The 14,932-nt window shown below is 44.2% G+C and overlaps 1 protein-coding gene across 1 annotated transcript; it reads right to left on the reverse strand.

The window, feature by feature from the left end:
- Nucleotides 1-11,947: 11,947 nt before the first annotated feature.
- On the reverse strand, nucleotides 11,948-14,378 carry LOC141042976 (uncharacterized). Its single transcript, XM_073511890.1, has 4 exons — nucleotides 13,651-14,378; nucleotides 13,374-13,419; nucleotides 12,333-13,283; nucleotides 11,948-12,259 (listed from the first exon to the last, which is right to left on the reverse strand). Exons 1-4 carry the CDS (start codon nucleotides 14,376-14,378, stop codon nucleotides 11,948-11,950), a joined length of 2,037 nt encoding a protein of 678 aa, XP_073367991.1.
- Nucleotides 14,379-14,932: the final 554 nt, after the last annotated feature.

Genomic DNA, 14,932 nt, shown 5'->3' on the forward strand with positions numbered 1-14,932 from the left:
GCCTTGTTTTGCCATGTTAAGATCCTGTAGCATGTCGATTTCGTGCTCTGAACATTGCTACCTGATGCTGTTTTCTGTCATGTCCAGTAATTTCACTAAGTCTGTGAACCTGTTATCTTTTACATTTTTGTCATGCTTGTTTTAGCTTGTTATGTTGTGATCTAGCCGTATCTCAGTGTTCATCTTTTGTCAAGCATCTCCTCTAGATTGCTTCCATATACTTTGTTGCTATGTTGGAGTGCTGTAGCCTTGTTACTTGTTGCATTTTAAGTGCTATCATGCTGTTAATCGCAGATTCGTGTCATTCTTGTTTTGCTTGCCATTTGCAAACCGTGCATCCGTTTCCGGTGATCTTTATATCGATTTTGACCGAAATCATCTCATCTTTCCAGTGGTATGCTTGGTTTTCCAAGTTACTGCCTTGTTCATCTATTTCCTCCTGGAGCACGCATACGCACTGCATATCATATCTTGCATATCATTCATGTATTGCATCATGTTGCTTGTGCATTTCTCGTGATTGATTGTGGTTCTGTTGCTTGTGTTCTTGTCTTGGGTAGAGCCGGGAGACGAGTTCGTCAACGAGGAACCTGTTGAGTACGCTTACGAGGATCAAGCTTTCGACAACTCTGAGAACCTTGCAGGCAAGATGACCATACCCCCGAAATCACTTCTATCTTTGCTTTGCTACCTGTTCGTTCTATTGCCATGCTGCGCTACCTACCACTTGCTATATTATGCCTCCCATATTGCCATGACAGCCTCTAACCATCCTTTCCTAGCAAACCGTTGTTTGGCTAAGTTACCGCTTTTGCTCAGCCCTTCTTATAGCGTTGCTAGTTGCAGGTGAAGATGAAGTTGGATTCCATGTTGGAACATGGATATGTTGGGATATCACAATATCTCTTATTTAATTAATGCATCTATATATTTTGGTAAAGGGTGGAAGGCTCGGCCTTATGCCTGGTGTTTTGTTCCACTCTTGCCGCCCTAGTTTCTGTCTTACCGGTATTATGTTCCTTGAGTTTGCGTTCCTTACGCGGTTGGGTGATTTATGGGACCCCCTTGACAGTTCGCCTTGAATAAAACTCCTCCAGCAAGGCCCAACCTTGGTTTTACCATTTGCCACCTAAGCCTTTTTCCCCGGGTTTTTGCGAGCCCGAGGGTCATCTTATTTTAACCCCCAGGCCAGTGTTCCTCTGAGTGCTGGTCCAAACTAGAGCACCGTGCGGGACCGTCCCTTGGCAACTTGGGTTATGTTGGTACCTGTACGCTTCGCTTATCCAGTGTGCCCTGAGAACGAGATATGTGCAGCTCCTATCGGGATTTGTCGGCACATTCGGGCGGCTTTGCTGGTCTTGTTTTACCATTGTCAAAATGTCTTGTAGACCGGGATTCCGAGACTGATCGGGTCTTTCCGGGAGAAGGTTTATCCTTCGTTGACCGTGAGAGCTTATGATCGGCTAAGTTGGGACACCCCTGCAGGGTAATATCTTTCGAAAGCCGTGCCCGCGGTTATGAGGCAAATGGGAATTTGTTAATGTCCGGTTGTAGAGAACTTGTCACTTGATCCAGTTAAAATACATCAACCGTGTGTGTAGCCGTGATGGTCTCTTCTCGGCGGAGTCCGGGAAGTGAACACGGTTTGAGTTATGCATGACATAAGTAGGAGTTCAGGATCATTTCTTGGTCATTACTAGATGACGACCGTTCCGTTGTTTCTCTTCTCGCTCTCATTTGCGTATGTTAGCCACCATATATGCTTAGTGCCTGCTGCAGCTCCACCTCATTACACCATCCTTTCCTATAAGCTTAAATAGTCTTGATCTCGCGGGTGTGAGATTGTTGAGTCCTCGTGACTCACAGCTTCTACCAAAACAGTTGCAAGTGCCGACGATGCCAGTGCAGATGATGGGATCGACCTCAAGTGGGAGTTCGATGAGGAACGTGGTCGTTACTATGTGTCTTTTCCTGATGATCAGTAGTGGAGCCCAGTTGGGACGATCGGGGATCTAGCATTTGGGGTTATCTTATTTTCATTTGGATTTTGACCGTAGTCGGTCTATGTGTGTATTTTGGATGATGTATGAATTATATTTATGTATTGTGTGAAGTGGCGATTGTAAGCCAACTCTTTATCCCATTCTTGTTCATTACATGGGATTGTGTGAAGATGACCCTTCTTGCGACAAAACCACAATGCGGTTATGCCTCTAAGTCGTGCCTCGACACGTGGGAGATATAGCCGCATCGTGGGCGTTACACACCTCTTGCTTGACTTGAGTGGTAGGTGGCAGCTCTGGCACCTCCTCTTCGTCTCCATCGATGACGATGATGGGAGTGTTGGAAATATGCCCTAGAGGCAATAATAAAATGGTTATTATTATATTTCCTTGTTCATGATAATTGTCTATTGTTCATGCTATAATTGTATTAACTGGAAACTGTAATACATGTGTGAATACATAGACCACAACATGTCCCTAGTAAGCCTCTAGTTGACTAGCTCGTTGATCAATAGATGGTTATGGTTTCCTGACCATGGACATTGGATGTCATTGATGACGGGATCACATCATTAGGAGAATGATGTGATGGACAAGACCCAATCCTAAGCATAGCACAAGATCGTGTAGTTCGTTTTGCTAGAGCTTTTCTAATGTCAAGTATCATTTCCTTAGACCATGAGATTGTGCAACTCCCGGATACCGTAGGAATGCTTTGGGTGTACCAAATGTCACAACGTAACTGGGTGGCCATAAAGGTGCACTACAGGTATCTCCGAAAGTGTCTGTTGGGTGGGAACGAATCGAGACTGGGATTTGTCACTCCGTGTAAACGGAGAGGTATCTCTGGGCCCACTCGGTAGGACATCATCATAATGTGCACAATGTGACCAAGGAGTTGATCACAGGATGATGTGTTACGGAACGAGTAAAGAGACTTGCCGGTAACGAGATCGAACAAGGTATCGGGATACCGACGATCGAATCTCGGGCAAGTACTATACCGGTAGACAAAGGGAATTGTATACGGGATTGATTGAATCCTCGACATCATGGTTCATCCGATGAGATCACCGAGGAACATGTGGGAGCCAACATGGGTATCCAGATCCCGCTGTTGGTTATTGACCGGAGAGTCGTCTCGGTCATGTCTGCATGTCTCCCGAACCCGTAGGGTCTACACACTTAAGGTTCGGTGACGCTAGGGTTGTAGAGATATTAGTATGCGGAAATCCAAAAGTTGTTCGGAGTCCCGGATGAGATCCCGGACGTCACGAGGAGTTCCGGAATGGTCCGGAGGTGAAGAATTATATATAAGAAGTCCAGTTTCGGCCACCGGGAAAGTTTCGGGGGTCACCGGTATTGTACCGGGACCATCGGAAGGGTCCCGGGGGTCCATCGGGTGGGGCCACCTATCCCGGAGGGCCCCATGGGCTGAAGTGGGAAGGGAACCAGCCCCTAGTGGGCTGGTGCGCCCCCCCTTGGGCCTCCCCTTGCGCCTAGGGTTGGAAACCCTAGGGGTGGGGGCGCCCCACTTGGCTTGGGGGGCAAGCTACCCCCCTTGGCCGCCGCCCCCCCTGGAGATTGGATCTCCCAGGGGCCGGCGCCCCCCCAGGGCCCCTATATATAGTGGAGGGGAGGGAGGGCAGCCGCACCACAGCCCCTGGCGCCTCCCTCTCCCTCCCGTGACACCTCTCCCTCTCGCTGAGCTTGGCGAAGCCCTGCCGAGATCCCCGCGACTTCCACCACCACGCCGTCGTGCTGCTGGATGTCCATCAACCTCTCCTCCCCCCTTGCTGGATCAAGAAGGAGGAGACGTCGCTGCTCCGTACGTGTGTTGAACGTGGAGGTGCCGTCCGTTCGGCGCTAGGATCATCGGTGATTTGGATCACGACGAGTACGACTCCATCAACCCCGTTCTCTTGAACGCTTCTGCTCGCGATCTACAAGGGTATGTAGATGCACTCCTCCCCTCTCGTTGCTAGCATCTCCTAGATTGATCTTGGTGACACGTAGGAAAATTTTGAATTTCTGCTACGTTCCCCAACAGTGGCATCATGAGCCAGGTCTATGCGTAGATTCTATGCACGAGTAGAACACAAATTAGTTGTGGGCGATGATTTGTTCAATTTGCTTACCGTTACTAGTCTTATCTTGATTCGGCGGCATTGTGGGATGAAGCGGCCCGGACCGACCTTACACGTACTCTTACGTGAGACAGGTTCCACCGATTGACATGCACTTGATGCATAAGGTGGCTAGCGGGTGTCTGTCTCTCCCACTTTAGTCGGATCGGATTCGATGAAGAGGGTCCTTATGAAGGGTAAATAGCAATTGGCATATCACCGTTGTGGCTTTTGCGTAGGTAAGAAACATTCTTGCTAGAAACCCATAGCAGCCACGTAAAACATGCAACAACAATTAGAGGACGTCTAACTTGTTTTTGCAGGGTATGCTATGTGATATGATATGGCCAAAAGGATGTGATGAATTATATATATGTGATGTATGAGATTGATCATGTTCTTGTAATAGGAATCACGACTTGCATGTCGATGAGTATGACAACCGGCAGGAGCCATAGGAGTTGTCTTAATTTATTGTATGACCTCCGTGTCAATGAAAACGCCATGTAATTACTTTACTTTATTGCTAACTGTTAGCCATAGTAGTAGAAGTAATAGTTGGCAAGACAACTTCATGAAGACACGATGATGGAGATCATGATGATGGAGATCATGGTGTCATGCCGGTGACGAAGGTGATCATGCCGCGCCTCGAAGATGGAGATCAAAGGCGCAAGATGATATTGGCCATATCATGTCACTTTATGATTTGCATGTGATGTTTGTCATGTTTACATCTTATTTTCTTAGAACGACGCTAGCATAAATAAGATGATCCCTCACTAAAATTTCAAGAGACGTGTTCCCCCTAACTGTGCACCGTTGCAAAGGTTCGTTGTTTCGAAGCACCACGTGATGATCGGGTGTGATAGATTCTAACGTTCGCATACAACGGGTGTTGACGAGCCTAGCATGTACAGACATGTCCTCGGAACACATGCGAAACACTTAGGTTGACTTGACGAGCCTAGCATGTACAGACATGGCCTCGGAACACAAGAGATCGAAAGGTCGAACATGAGTCATATAGTAGATGCGATCAACATGGAGATGATCACCGATGATGACTAGTCCGTCTCACGTGATGATCGGACACGGCCTAGTTTGACTCGGATCATGTATCACTTAGATGACTAGAGGGATGTCTATCTGAGTGGGAGTTCATTAAATAATTTGATTAGATGAACTTAATTATCATGAACATAGTCAGAAGGTCTTTACAAATTATGTCGTAGCTTACGCTTTAGTTCTACTAAGATATGTTCCTAGAGAAAAATTTAGTTGAAAGTTGATAGTAGCAATTATGCGGACTGGGTCCGTAAACTGAGGATTGTCCTCATTGCTGCACAGAAGGCTTATGTCCTTAATGCACCGCTCGGTGTGCTGAACCTCGAGCGTCGTTTGTGGATGTTGCGAACATCTGACATACACGTTTTGATGACTACGTGATAGTTCAGTGCGTAATGTTAAAACGGTATAGAATTGAGGCACTGAAGACGTTTTTGAAACGTCGCAGAACATATGAGATGTTCCAAAGACTGAAATTGGGATTTCAGACTAGTGCCCACGTCAAGAGGTATGAGACCTCTGACAAGTTTCTTAAGCCTGCAAACTAAGGGAGAAAAGCTCAATCGTTGAGCATGTGCTCAGATTGTCTGAGTACTACAATCACTTGAATCGATTGGGAGTTAATCTTCCAGATGAGATAGTGATGGTTCTCCATAGTCACTGCCACGAAGCTATTAGAGCTTCGTGATGAACTATAACATATCAGGGATAGACATGATGATCCTTGAGCAACTCGCGATGTTTGACACCGCGAAAGTAGAAATCAAGTAGGAGCATCAATTGTTGATGGTTAGTAAAACCACTAGTTTCAAGAAGGGCACGGGCAACAAGGGATACTTCATGAAACGGCAAATTAGTTGCAGCTCTAGTGAAGAAAGCCAAGGTTGAACCGAAACCCGAGACTAAGTGCTTCTGAGATGAGGGGAACGGTCACTGAAGCAGAGCTACCCTGGATACTTCGTAGATAAGAAGGCTGGTAAGGTCGACAGAAGTATATTGGATATACATTATATTAATGTGTACTTTACTAGTACTCCTAGTAGCACCAGGGTATTAGATACCGGTTCGGTTGCTAAGTGTTAGTAACTCGAAATAAAAGCTGCGGAATAAACGGAGACTAGCTAAAAGTGAGATGACGATATGTGTTGGAAGTGTTTCCAAGGTTGATGTGATCAAGCATCGCATGCTCCCTCTACCATCGAGATTGGTGTTAAACCTAAATAATTGTTATTTGGTGTTTGCGTTGAGCATAGACATGATTGGATTATGTTTATCGCAATACAGTTATTCATTTAAGGAGAATAATGGTTACTCTTTCTATTTGAATAATACCTCAATGGTCTTGCACCTAAAATAAATGGTTTATTGAATCTCGATCATAGTGATACACATGTTCATGCCAAAAGATATAAGATAGTAATGATAGTACCACATACTTGTGGCATTGCTATTTGAGTCATATTGGGATAAAACGCATGAAGAAGCTCCATGTTGATGGATCATTGGACTCACTCGTTTTTTGAAAAGTTTGAGACATGCGAACCATGTCTATTGGTATATATGCATGAAGGAACTCCATGCAGATGGATCGTTTGGACTCACTTGATTTTGAATCACTTGAGACATGCAAATCATACCACATGGGCAAGATGACTGAAAGGCCTCGTTTTCAGTAAGATGGAACAAGAGAGCAACTTGTTGGAAGTAATACATTTGATGTGTGCAGTCCAATGAGTGCTGAGGCACGCAGTGGATATCGTTATGTTCTTACTTCACAGATGATTTGAGTAGATGTTGAGTATATTTACTTGATGAAACACAAGTCTGAATTATTGAAAGGTTCAAGTAATTTCAGAGTGAAGTTGAAGATCGTCGTGACAAGAAGATAAAATGTCTGTGATATGATCACAGAGATGAATATCTGAGTTACGAGTTTGGCACACAATTAAGACATTGTGGAAATAGTTTCACAACTAATACCACCTGGAACACCATAGTGTGATGGTGTGTCCGAACATCATAACTGCACCCTATTGGATATGGTGCATACCATGATGTCTCTTATCGAATTACAACTATCGTTTATGGGTTAGGCATTAGAGACAACCGCATTCACTTTAAATAGGGCACCACGCGATTCCGTTGAGACGACACCGTATGAACTATGGTTTAGAGAAACCTAAGCTGTCGTTTCTTAAAAGTTTGGGGCTACGACGCTTATGTGAAAAGTTTCAGGCTGATAAGCTCGAACCCAAAGCGGATAAATGCATCTTCATAGAATACCCAAAACAGTTGGGTATACCTCCTATTTCAGATCTGGAAGCAAAAATGATTGTTTCTAGAAACGGGTCCTTTCTCGAGGAAAAGTTTCTCTCAAAAGAATTGAGTGGGAGGATGGTGGAGACTTGATGAGGTTATTGAACCATGACTTCAACTAGTGTGTAGCAGGGCACAGGAAGTTGTTCCTGTGGCACCTACACCAATTGAAGTGGAAGCTTATGATAGTGATCATGAAACTTCGGATCAAGCCACTACCAAACCTCGTAGGTCGACAAGGATGCGTACTACTTCAGAGTGGTACGTAATCCTGTCTTGGAAGTCATGTTGTTGGACAACGATGAACCTATGAGCTGTGGAGAAGCGATGGTGGGCCCGGATTCCGAAGAATGGCTCAAGGCCATAAAATCCGAGAGAGGATCCATGTATAAAAACAACGTGTAGACTTTGGAAGAACTACTTGATGGTCGTAAGGCTGTTGGGTGCAGATGGATTTTAAAAGGGAAGACAGACAATGATGGTAAGTATCACCATTAAGAAAGCTTGACTTGTCGTTAAGATGTTTTCCGACAAGTTCAAGGAGTCGACTACGATGAGATATTCTCACTCGTAGCGATGCTAAGAGTCTGTTGGAATTATATTAGCAGTTACTGCATTATTTATGAAATCTTGCAGATAGGATGTCAAAACATTGTTTCCTCGACGATTTTCTTGAGGAAAGGTTGTATGTGATACAACCAGATGGTTTTGTCAATCCTGAAAGATGCTAACAAGTATGCAAAGCTCCGGCAATCCATCTAAGGACTGGAGTAAGCATCTCGGAGTTGGAATGTACACTTTGATGAGATGATCAAAGATTTTGGGTTTATACAAAGTTTATGAGAAACTTGTATTTCCAAAGAAGTGAGTGGGAGCACTATAGAATTTCTGATGAGTATATGTTGTTGACATATTGTTGATCAGAAATGATGTAGAATTTCTGGAAAGCATATAGGGTTATTTGAAAAGTGTTTTTCAATGGAAAACCTGGATTAAGCTACTTGAACATTGAGCATCAAGATATATGAGGATAGATCAAAAAACGCTTAATAGTACTTTCAAATGAATACGTACCGTGACAAGATTTTGAGGGAGTTCAAAATAGATCAGCAAAGAAGGAGTTCTTGGCTATGTTACAAGGTGTGAGTATTGAGTAAGACTCAAGACCTGACCACGGCAGAAGAGAGAGAAAGGACGAAGGTCGTCCCCTATGCTTAAGACGTAGGCTCTTCAGTATGCTATGCTGTGTACCGCACCTGAAGTGTGCCTTGCCATGAGTCAGTCAAGGGGTACAATAGTGATCCGGGAATGGATCACATGACAGCGGTCGAACTTATCCTTAGTATCTAGTGGACTAAGGAATTTTCTCGATTATGGAGGTGGTAAAAGAGTTCGTCGTAAAGGGTTACGTTGATGCAACTTTGACACTAATCCGGATGACTCTGAGTAGTAAACCGGATTCGTATAGTAGAGCAGTTATTTGGAATAGCTCCAAGTAGCGCGTGGTAGCTGCATCTACAGGATGACATAGAGATTTATAAAGCGCACACGGATCTGAAAGGTTCAGACCCGTTGACTAAAACCTCTCTCGTAAGCATAACATGATCAAACCCTAGAACTCATTGAGTGTTAATCACATGGTGATGTGAACTAGATTATTGACTCTAGTAAACTCTTGGGTATTAGTCACATGGCGATGTGAACTTTGAGTGTTAATCACATGGTGATGTGAACTAGATTATTGACTCTAGTGCAAGTGGGAGACTGTTGGAAATATGCCCTAGAGGCAATAATAAAATGGTTATTATTATATTTCCTTGTTCATGATAATTGTCTATTGTTCATGCTATAATTGTATTAACTGGAAACTGTAATACATGTGTGAATACATAGACCACAACATGTCCCTAGTAAGCCTCTAGTTGACTAGCTCATTGATCAATAGATGGTTATGGTTTCCTGACCATGGACATTGGATGTCATTGATGACGGGATCACATCATTAGGAGAATGATGTGATGGACAAGACCCAATCCTAAGCATAGCACAAGATCGTGTAGTTCGTTTTGCTAGAGCTTTTCTAATGTCAAGTATCATTTCCTTAGACCATGAGATTGTGCAACTCCCGGATACCGTAGGAATGCTTTGGGTGTACCAAACGTCACAACGTAACTGGGTGGCCATAAAGGTGCACTACAGGTATCTCCGAAAGTGTCTGTTGGGTTGGCACGAATCGAGACTGGGATTTGTCACTCCGTGTAAACGGAGAGGTATCTCTGGGCCCACTCGGTAGGACATCATCATAATGTGCACAATGTGACCAAGGAGTTGATCACAGGATGATGTGTTACGGAACGAGTAAAGAGACTTGCCGGTAACGAGATCGAACAAGGTATCGGGATACCGACGATCGAATCTCGGGCAAGTACTATACCGGTAGACAAAGGGAATTGTATACGGGATTGATTGAATCCTCGACATCGTGGTTCATCCGATGAGATCACCGAGGAACATGTGGGTTGAACGCGGAGGTGCCGTCCGTTCGGCGCTAGGATCATCGGTGATTTGGATCACGACGAGTACGACTCCATCAACCCCGTTCTCTTGAACGCTTCCGCTCGCGATCTACAAGGGTATGTAGATGCACTCCTCCCCTCTCGTTGCTAGTATCTCCTAGATTGATCTTGGTGACACGTAGGAAAATTTTGAATTTCTGCTACGTTCCCCAATAGGGAGGAGGACGTCGGCGAGCCAGCAGTGCTGGTGGGGCGATGATCTGCAGGTCCTCGTCGTCGTTGCCCATAGTAGTTGGAGCTGTAGCTTGTGCTGGAGGGATATAGCGGTGGGCTGCCCACCGTTCCCTCTGCCCAGCATCGCCGGAGTCCGCCTCCTTCATTGCCCACAGCAACATGTCGATGGGCATGATACCCTTACCTGGGGTTGCATAGCGCTGGTCCATGTGCTGCTTCTCCTCAGTCGTCGCCTTCTTCCTCACATCTTCTGATGCATCCACGAGCCCTTGTGCACTGCTGTATCTCATGGCAATCTTCATGTAGTCGAGGAAGAGGTCTTCGTCACCGCCAGCCGACCCAAAAAGCATGGCAACCCAGCCCTTGCTGGTGGGGAAGGGGTTCAGCCATGGGTCTGGCGTAGAGGAAGAACCAGCCATGGATGTAGGTGGAGTGAGGTTTTCGAGAGAGAGATAGAGTGAGCAGAGATAGAGTGAGTTGCTGGGCTACTTAAATGTTGGAGTGGAGGAAGTGCGGTGGAGTGTGACAGTGGGGAAGTGGTAGATTGAGTGATGAGAAATGGTGGTAGTTGTGCTGCAATTAAAGTCTTTGTTGAAACCTAGCAGCTTGGAACTTGTGTGCTCAAACAGTGGAGTAGTTGATGGTCAAAGTATTTCAAAAATTAGAGTGACCAAAAAATCACATTTCAGCAAAGCCCAAGTATAGAAACATTCAGATAAATGCAGATAGATGGATTCAGGCATAAGTTCAGACTTAAAAATACTGTGCCATGGATACATTTCTTAGAAAATACGCATAGTCTTTATCATAGATTTTTCAACAACCCAAACATAGATAGTTCAGAAAATAAGCATAGTCTTTAACATAGATTCAGGCAGCCACATTGCATCGTCTTCATCACGGTTGGTGCATCTCCTGAACTGCATCCTTCACTGCAATCATAAAGTTCAGAAAGTTCAGAACAAGACAAGATTTAAAGCAAGACTAAGAATAAGATTCAGGGCAATATTGAGCACAAGACAAGCAGATTCAGAACACCACAATTTAGTTAGAAACTACCGCGTTGAACTAATCCCAATCCTGTCTTCCTTCTGCTGCAGCCAGGATCTGAGTCCATCTCTTCCTTGTTGCTTGGAATCGATGGAAAGATGCCCTGTCTCTGGCCCACCAGATGATTAGTTCATCTGTGATGTTGGTTCCTTCTGGGAACACCTCCTTGAACTGCTTCACGTCATTCTGGTTGCGTTTCGCCATAATCATGGCAGCAATCCTCTGGCGTCGCTCCTGTGCCTGTGCTCGACGGTTGGCCCTCCTTTCAGCCCTCCTTTCAGCCCTAGCAACCTCGTCTTGTTCATCAACTACCTCTCCTAACTGTGGATCCATCAGTGGCGGCTAGGTTTTGGTCAAGGGGAATGAGGCGCAGGGATCCAGTGGTTTCTGGTGGCCTCTCTTATGTAGACAGTGTGGCAGGCTTGGTGGGTTAGTTAGGTCCAACACGGAAGCCCACCATCAGGCCCACGTTACACCACAAATTTGATAGAAGTACAGTCAGGTTCGGTCAGGTTCACACAAATTCAGACAGACTCATGCAGAAAAGTACAGACAGGTTCAAAACAAAGTGAAACCGGTTCTAAACTAATTCAAACAGGTTCAAACAGAGAAGTTCTACCTTTTTATAGTGTCAGTTACCACTTGCATAGAAATAACCCCTCAATCTGCTGCTTGTAAACCTTTTCCTTTTGTTACCAGCCAAAACATCTGAAGTTGCAGCAACATATCTTGGTGCATTGAATCGCTTGCCTCTCCCTCCACCTGCAGGCCTACCCCTTTTAGCTGTTGTAGTAGGAGTTGATGCATATGCAGCAGGAGCTGGTGCTCTTGCATGTGGTGCTGGTGCTGATGCAGCAGGAGCTGGTGCTCTTGCACTAGGGGCTGGTGCTCTTGGAGTTTGTACTGGAGCAGATGGAGCAGGTGCATAGACTGCCCTGTTTTCCTACATTAAAGGTCCAACTTAACTTAGATTAGACTATGAAAAAGGAAACATTGCATAGATGCTTGATAATTACCTGGTGTTTGTTTTTCCTCATTTGCAGTTTAGGCCTAAGAGTCTTATTGCAACTTGTATACTTGTGTCCTTCCAACCCACAATTTCCACAGGTAATTGTTCCCATCCTACTGGTGTCTCTTGGGGTAGGAACTTCAAACTCTCCTTTCCTCCTTGCAGTCTGTTTTCTGCCTGCCTTTTCTTTGAACACAGGAGGTTCAATGTCTGGAGTGTTTGTGTGAGGCCAGAAATCTGGACCAGGAACAGGGTATATAATTTCTTTGTATGTCTCCAAATAACGTGGCTTCTTGAAAAAGTCATTGACATAGTCCTCAGGATGCAACTTTTGCTTTGTCAGTACAGATATGCCATGACTGCAAGGTACACCAGTCATGTTCCATCTCTTGCAGTCACATGTATACCCCTCCATGTCCACACAATACTGTTTTTCTTTGCTAGTAACTTGCCAAATTGTTGGACCAGCTCTGTCAGCCTGGCAATACTTGGCATACTGCTTGTTCTCTTCTAAAATCTCTGAGTAGGTTGGTGTGATTGTCCACCTGCTAATCTGTAACTTCTCCCTAGTTTGTTGCCTCTTGATCATTTGCTTGGTCCTAATCCCTTCAAACATTGTCCTTATTGGTTTGGCCCTAACATCCAGTATCATCTTGTTGAAGACTTCACTTAGATTGTTCACAACTAAATCTGTTTTGCAAGTATGATCCATAGCAAACCTAGCCCAAGTAGAGACCTCAATTTTTTTGAGCCATTTCCAAGCATCCTCAGACTGTGCTTTCAGCTCTGCCATGCCTAGTTCATGCCCATGTTTAGTGTAGGAGTAGCTAGCCTTGTCAATACACTTCTTTAGTTCCTGGCCTCTAAATCCAGCAGATTGAAAACTTGCATATATGTGCCTAAGACAATACCTTTGAGGTGAATCAGGGAATACCTCATTTATTGCCTTAAGCAAGCCCTGTACATTCACAAATTATTAATACAATTGAAAAAATGAAATAATTAAAAAAAGTAATAACATAAATTGCTCAATGAAATTCTTCCCAACCTTTTGCCTGTCAGACATGATAGTGTATGTTCCAAATTTGTTGCCACTGCCAATGCAACATCTCAATTGAGTTAAAAACCAATTCCAACTTCCACCATCTTCCTTGTCAACCACACCAAAAGCTATAGGATAAATATTGTTGTTTCCATCCCTTCATGTGGCTGCAAGAATTTGCTGTCCAGTGGTTAACTTGATGAAGCATCCATCAAGACCTATAAATGGTCTGCAACCATTAAGGAAACCTTCCTTTGAAGCTGCTAAACAATAGAACATATACTTGAATCTAGGAGTAGGTGCTGGGTTCTCTAGATCTTCAAATGTTGTTACTATACACCTGCTACCTGGGTTTGTGTCAAGAACTGCTTGAAGATAATCCCTGAGCCTCAAGTACTGCTGCTTGTGGTCACCTTGAACTACATCAACAGCCTTCCTCCTTGCCCTATATGCCACACTTCTTGATACATCCACTGAAAACTTAGTCTTGGTCTTCTTAATTAATGCATCCACAGGAGATCTAATGTCTTCTCTCAATGCTGCCTCTACTGACCTTGACATCCACTTAGTAGTAACCTTTGTGGACTCTGCACATGCTCCACAAGTGTGCAACATATCACACTTCTTGATGCAGAATGTTTTTTCATGAGCTAACTTAGAGTCACATATATAAAAATCACATCCCTGGGCGGCTCTCTCTGAGCACCAAACAATAATCCTATCTGGGGCATTTCTGTGGTATTGAAAATTTCTCAAAGTCCTAATGTGAAAATCCCTAAGTGCATCTCTGAACTCATACACAGTGGTGAAGCACAAGCCCTTACAGAACTGTTCTACTGGTCCTTGAAGTTTGTGATCATACCATATCCTGTCTTTCAACTTCTTATTCCTTCTCTTCCTACCACTTGGTAGTTTATAGGATCCTTCAGGCTCATCTTCTTCATCACTGATGCCACAATCACCAGGGAAACATTTTTCATCTGCTTCAGGGAACCAATCTGCTTTCTCCATTTCTCAACCTCATGGTGGGATCTACTGGTTGGACCAGGTTTTCTCACTACCTTCAGTTTCTGTACCACTGCTGTATCTTGTTTTGCAGCTTCATCTTCAGAGGAATACTCTGACTAAAAATCCACATTGTTCCCATCTGAACCTGAATTTGCAGCTTCATCATCAGAAACAAATTCAGACACATCAGTGTCACCTTCAAAATGGTTAAGGTCAGCCTCTCTCTGCACCATGCTTTTCTTCAGCTCTTCCTTTCTGTCCATGCTTATATCCACCAACTTAGTGCAACTTTGTTGAGTGTTAATGCAATGTTCAGCAAAATAACTATATCTGTTTTCATGATTTTCATCTGCATTACATTCCTCAAGAGCTCCCCCTACTCTTATGTTCAGAAACTTTTCATTATGAGAGTGTGCCAACATCTGCTGCACATCATCTTCACAGCATATTTTATCTAAACCTTCTAATCCTTTCTCCTCATCAAGTACATAGTACATATAATCATCAGCCACAAAGCCCTCACTCCCAATAAGAGAAAGCATTGTCAAATATGATAT

This window comes from Aegilops tauschii, chromosome 3, assembly GCF_002575655.3.
Source record: "Aegilops tauschii subsp. strangulata cultivar AL8/78 chromosome 3, Aet v6.0, whole genome shotgun sequence".
NCBI classification, from domain to species: Eukaryota; Viridiplantae; Streptophyta; class Magnoliopsida; order Poales; family Poaceae; genus Aegilops; species Aegilops tauschii.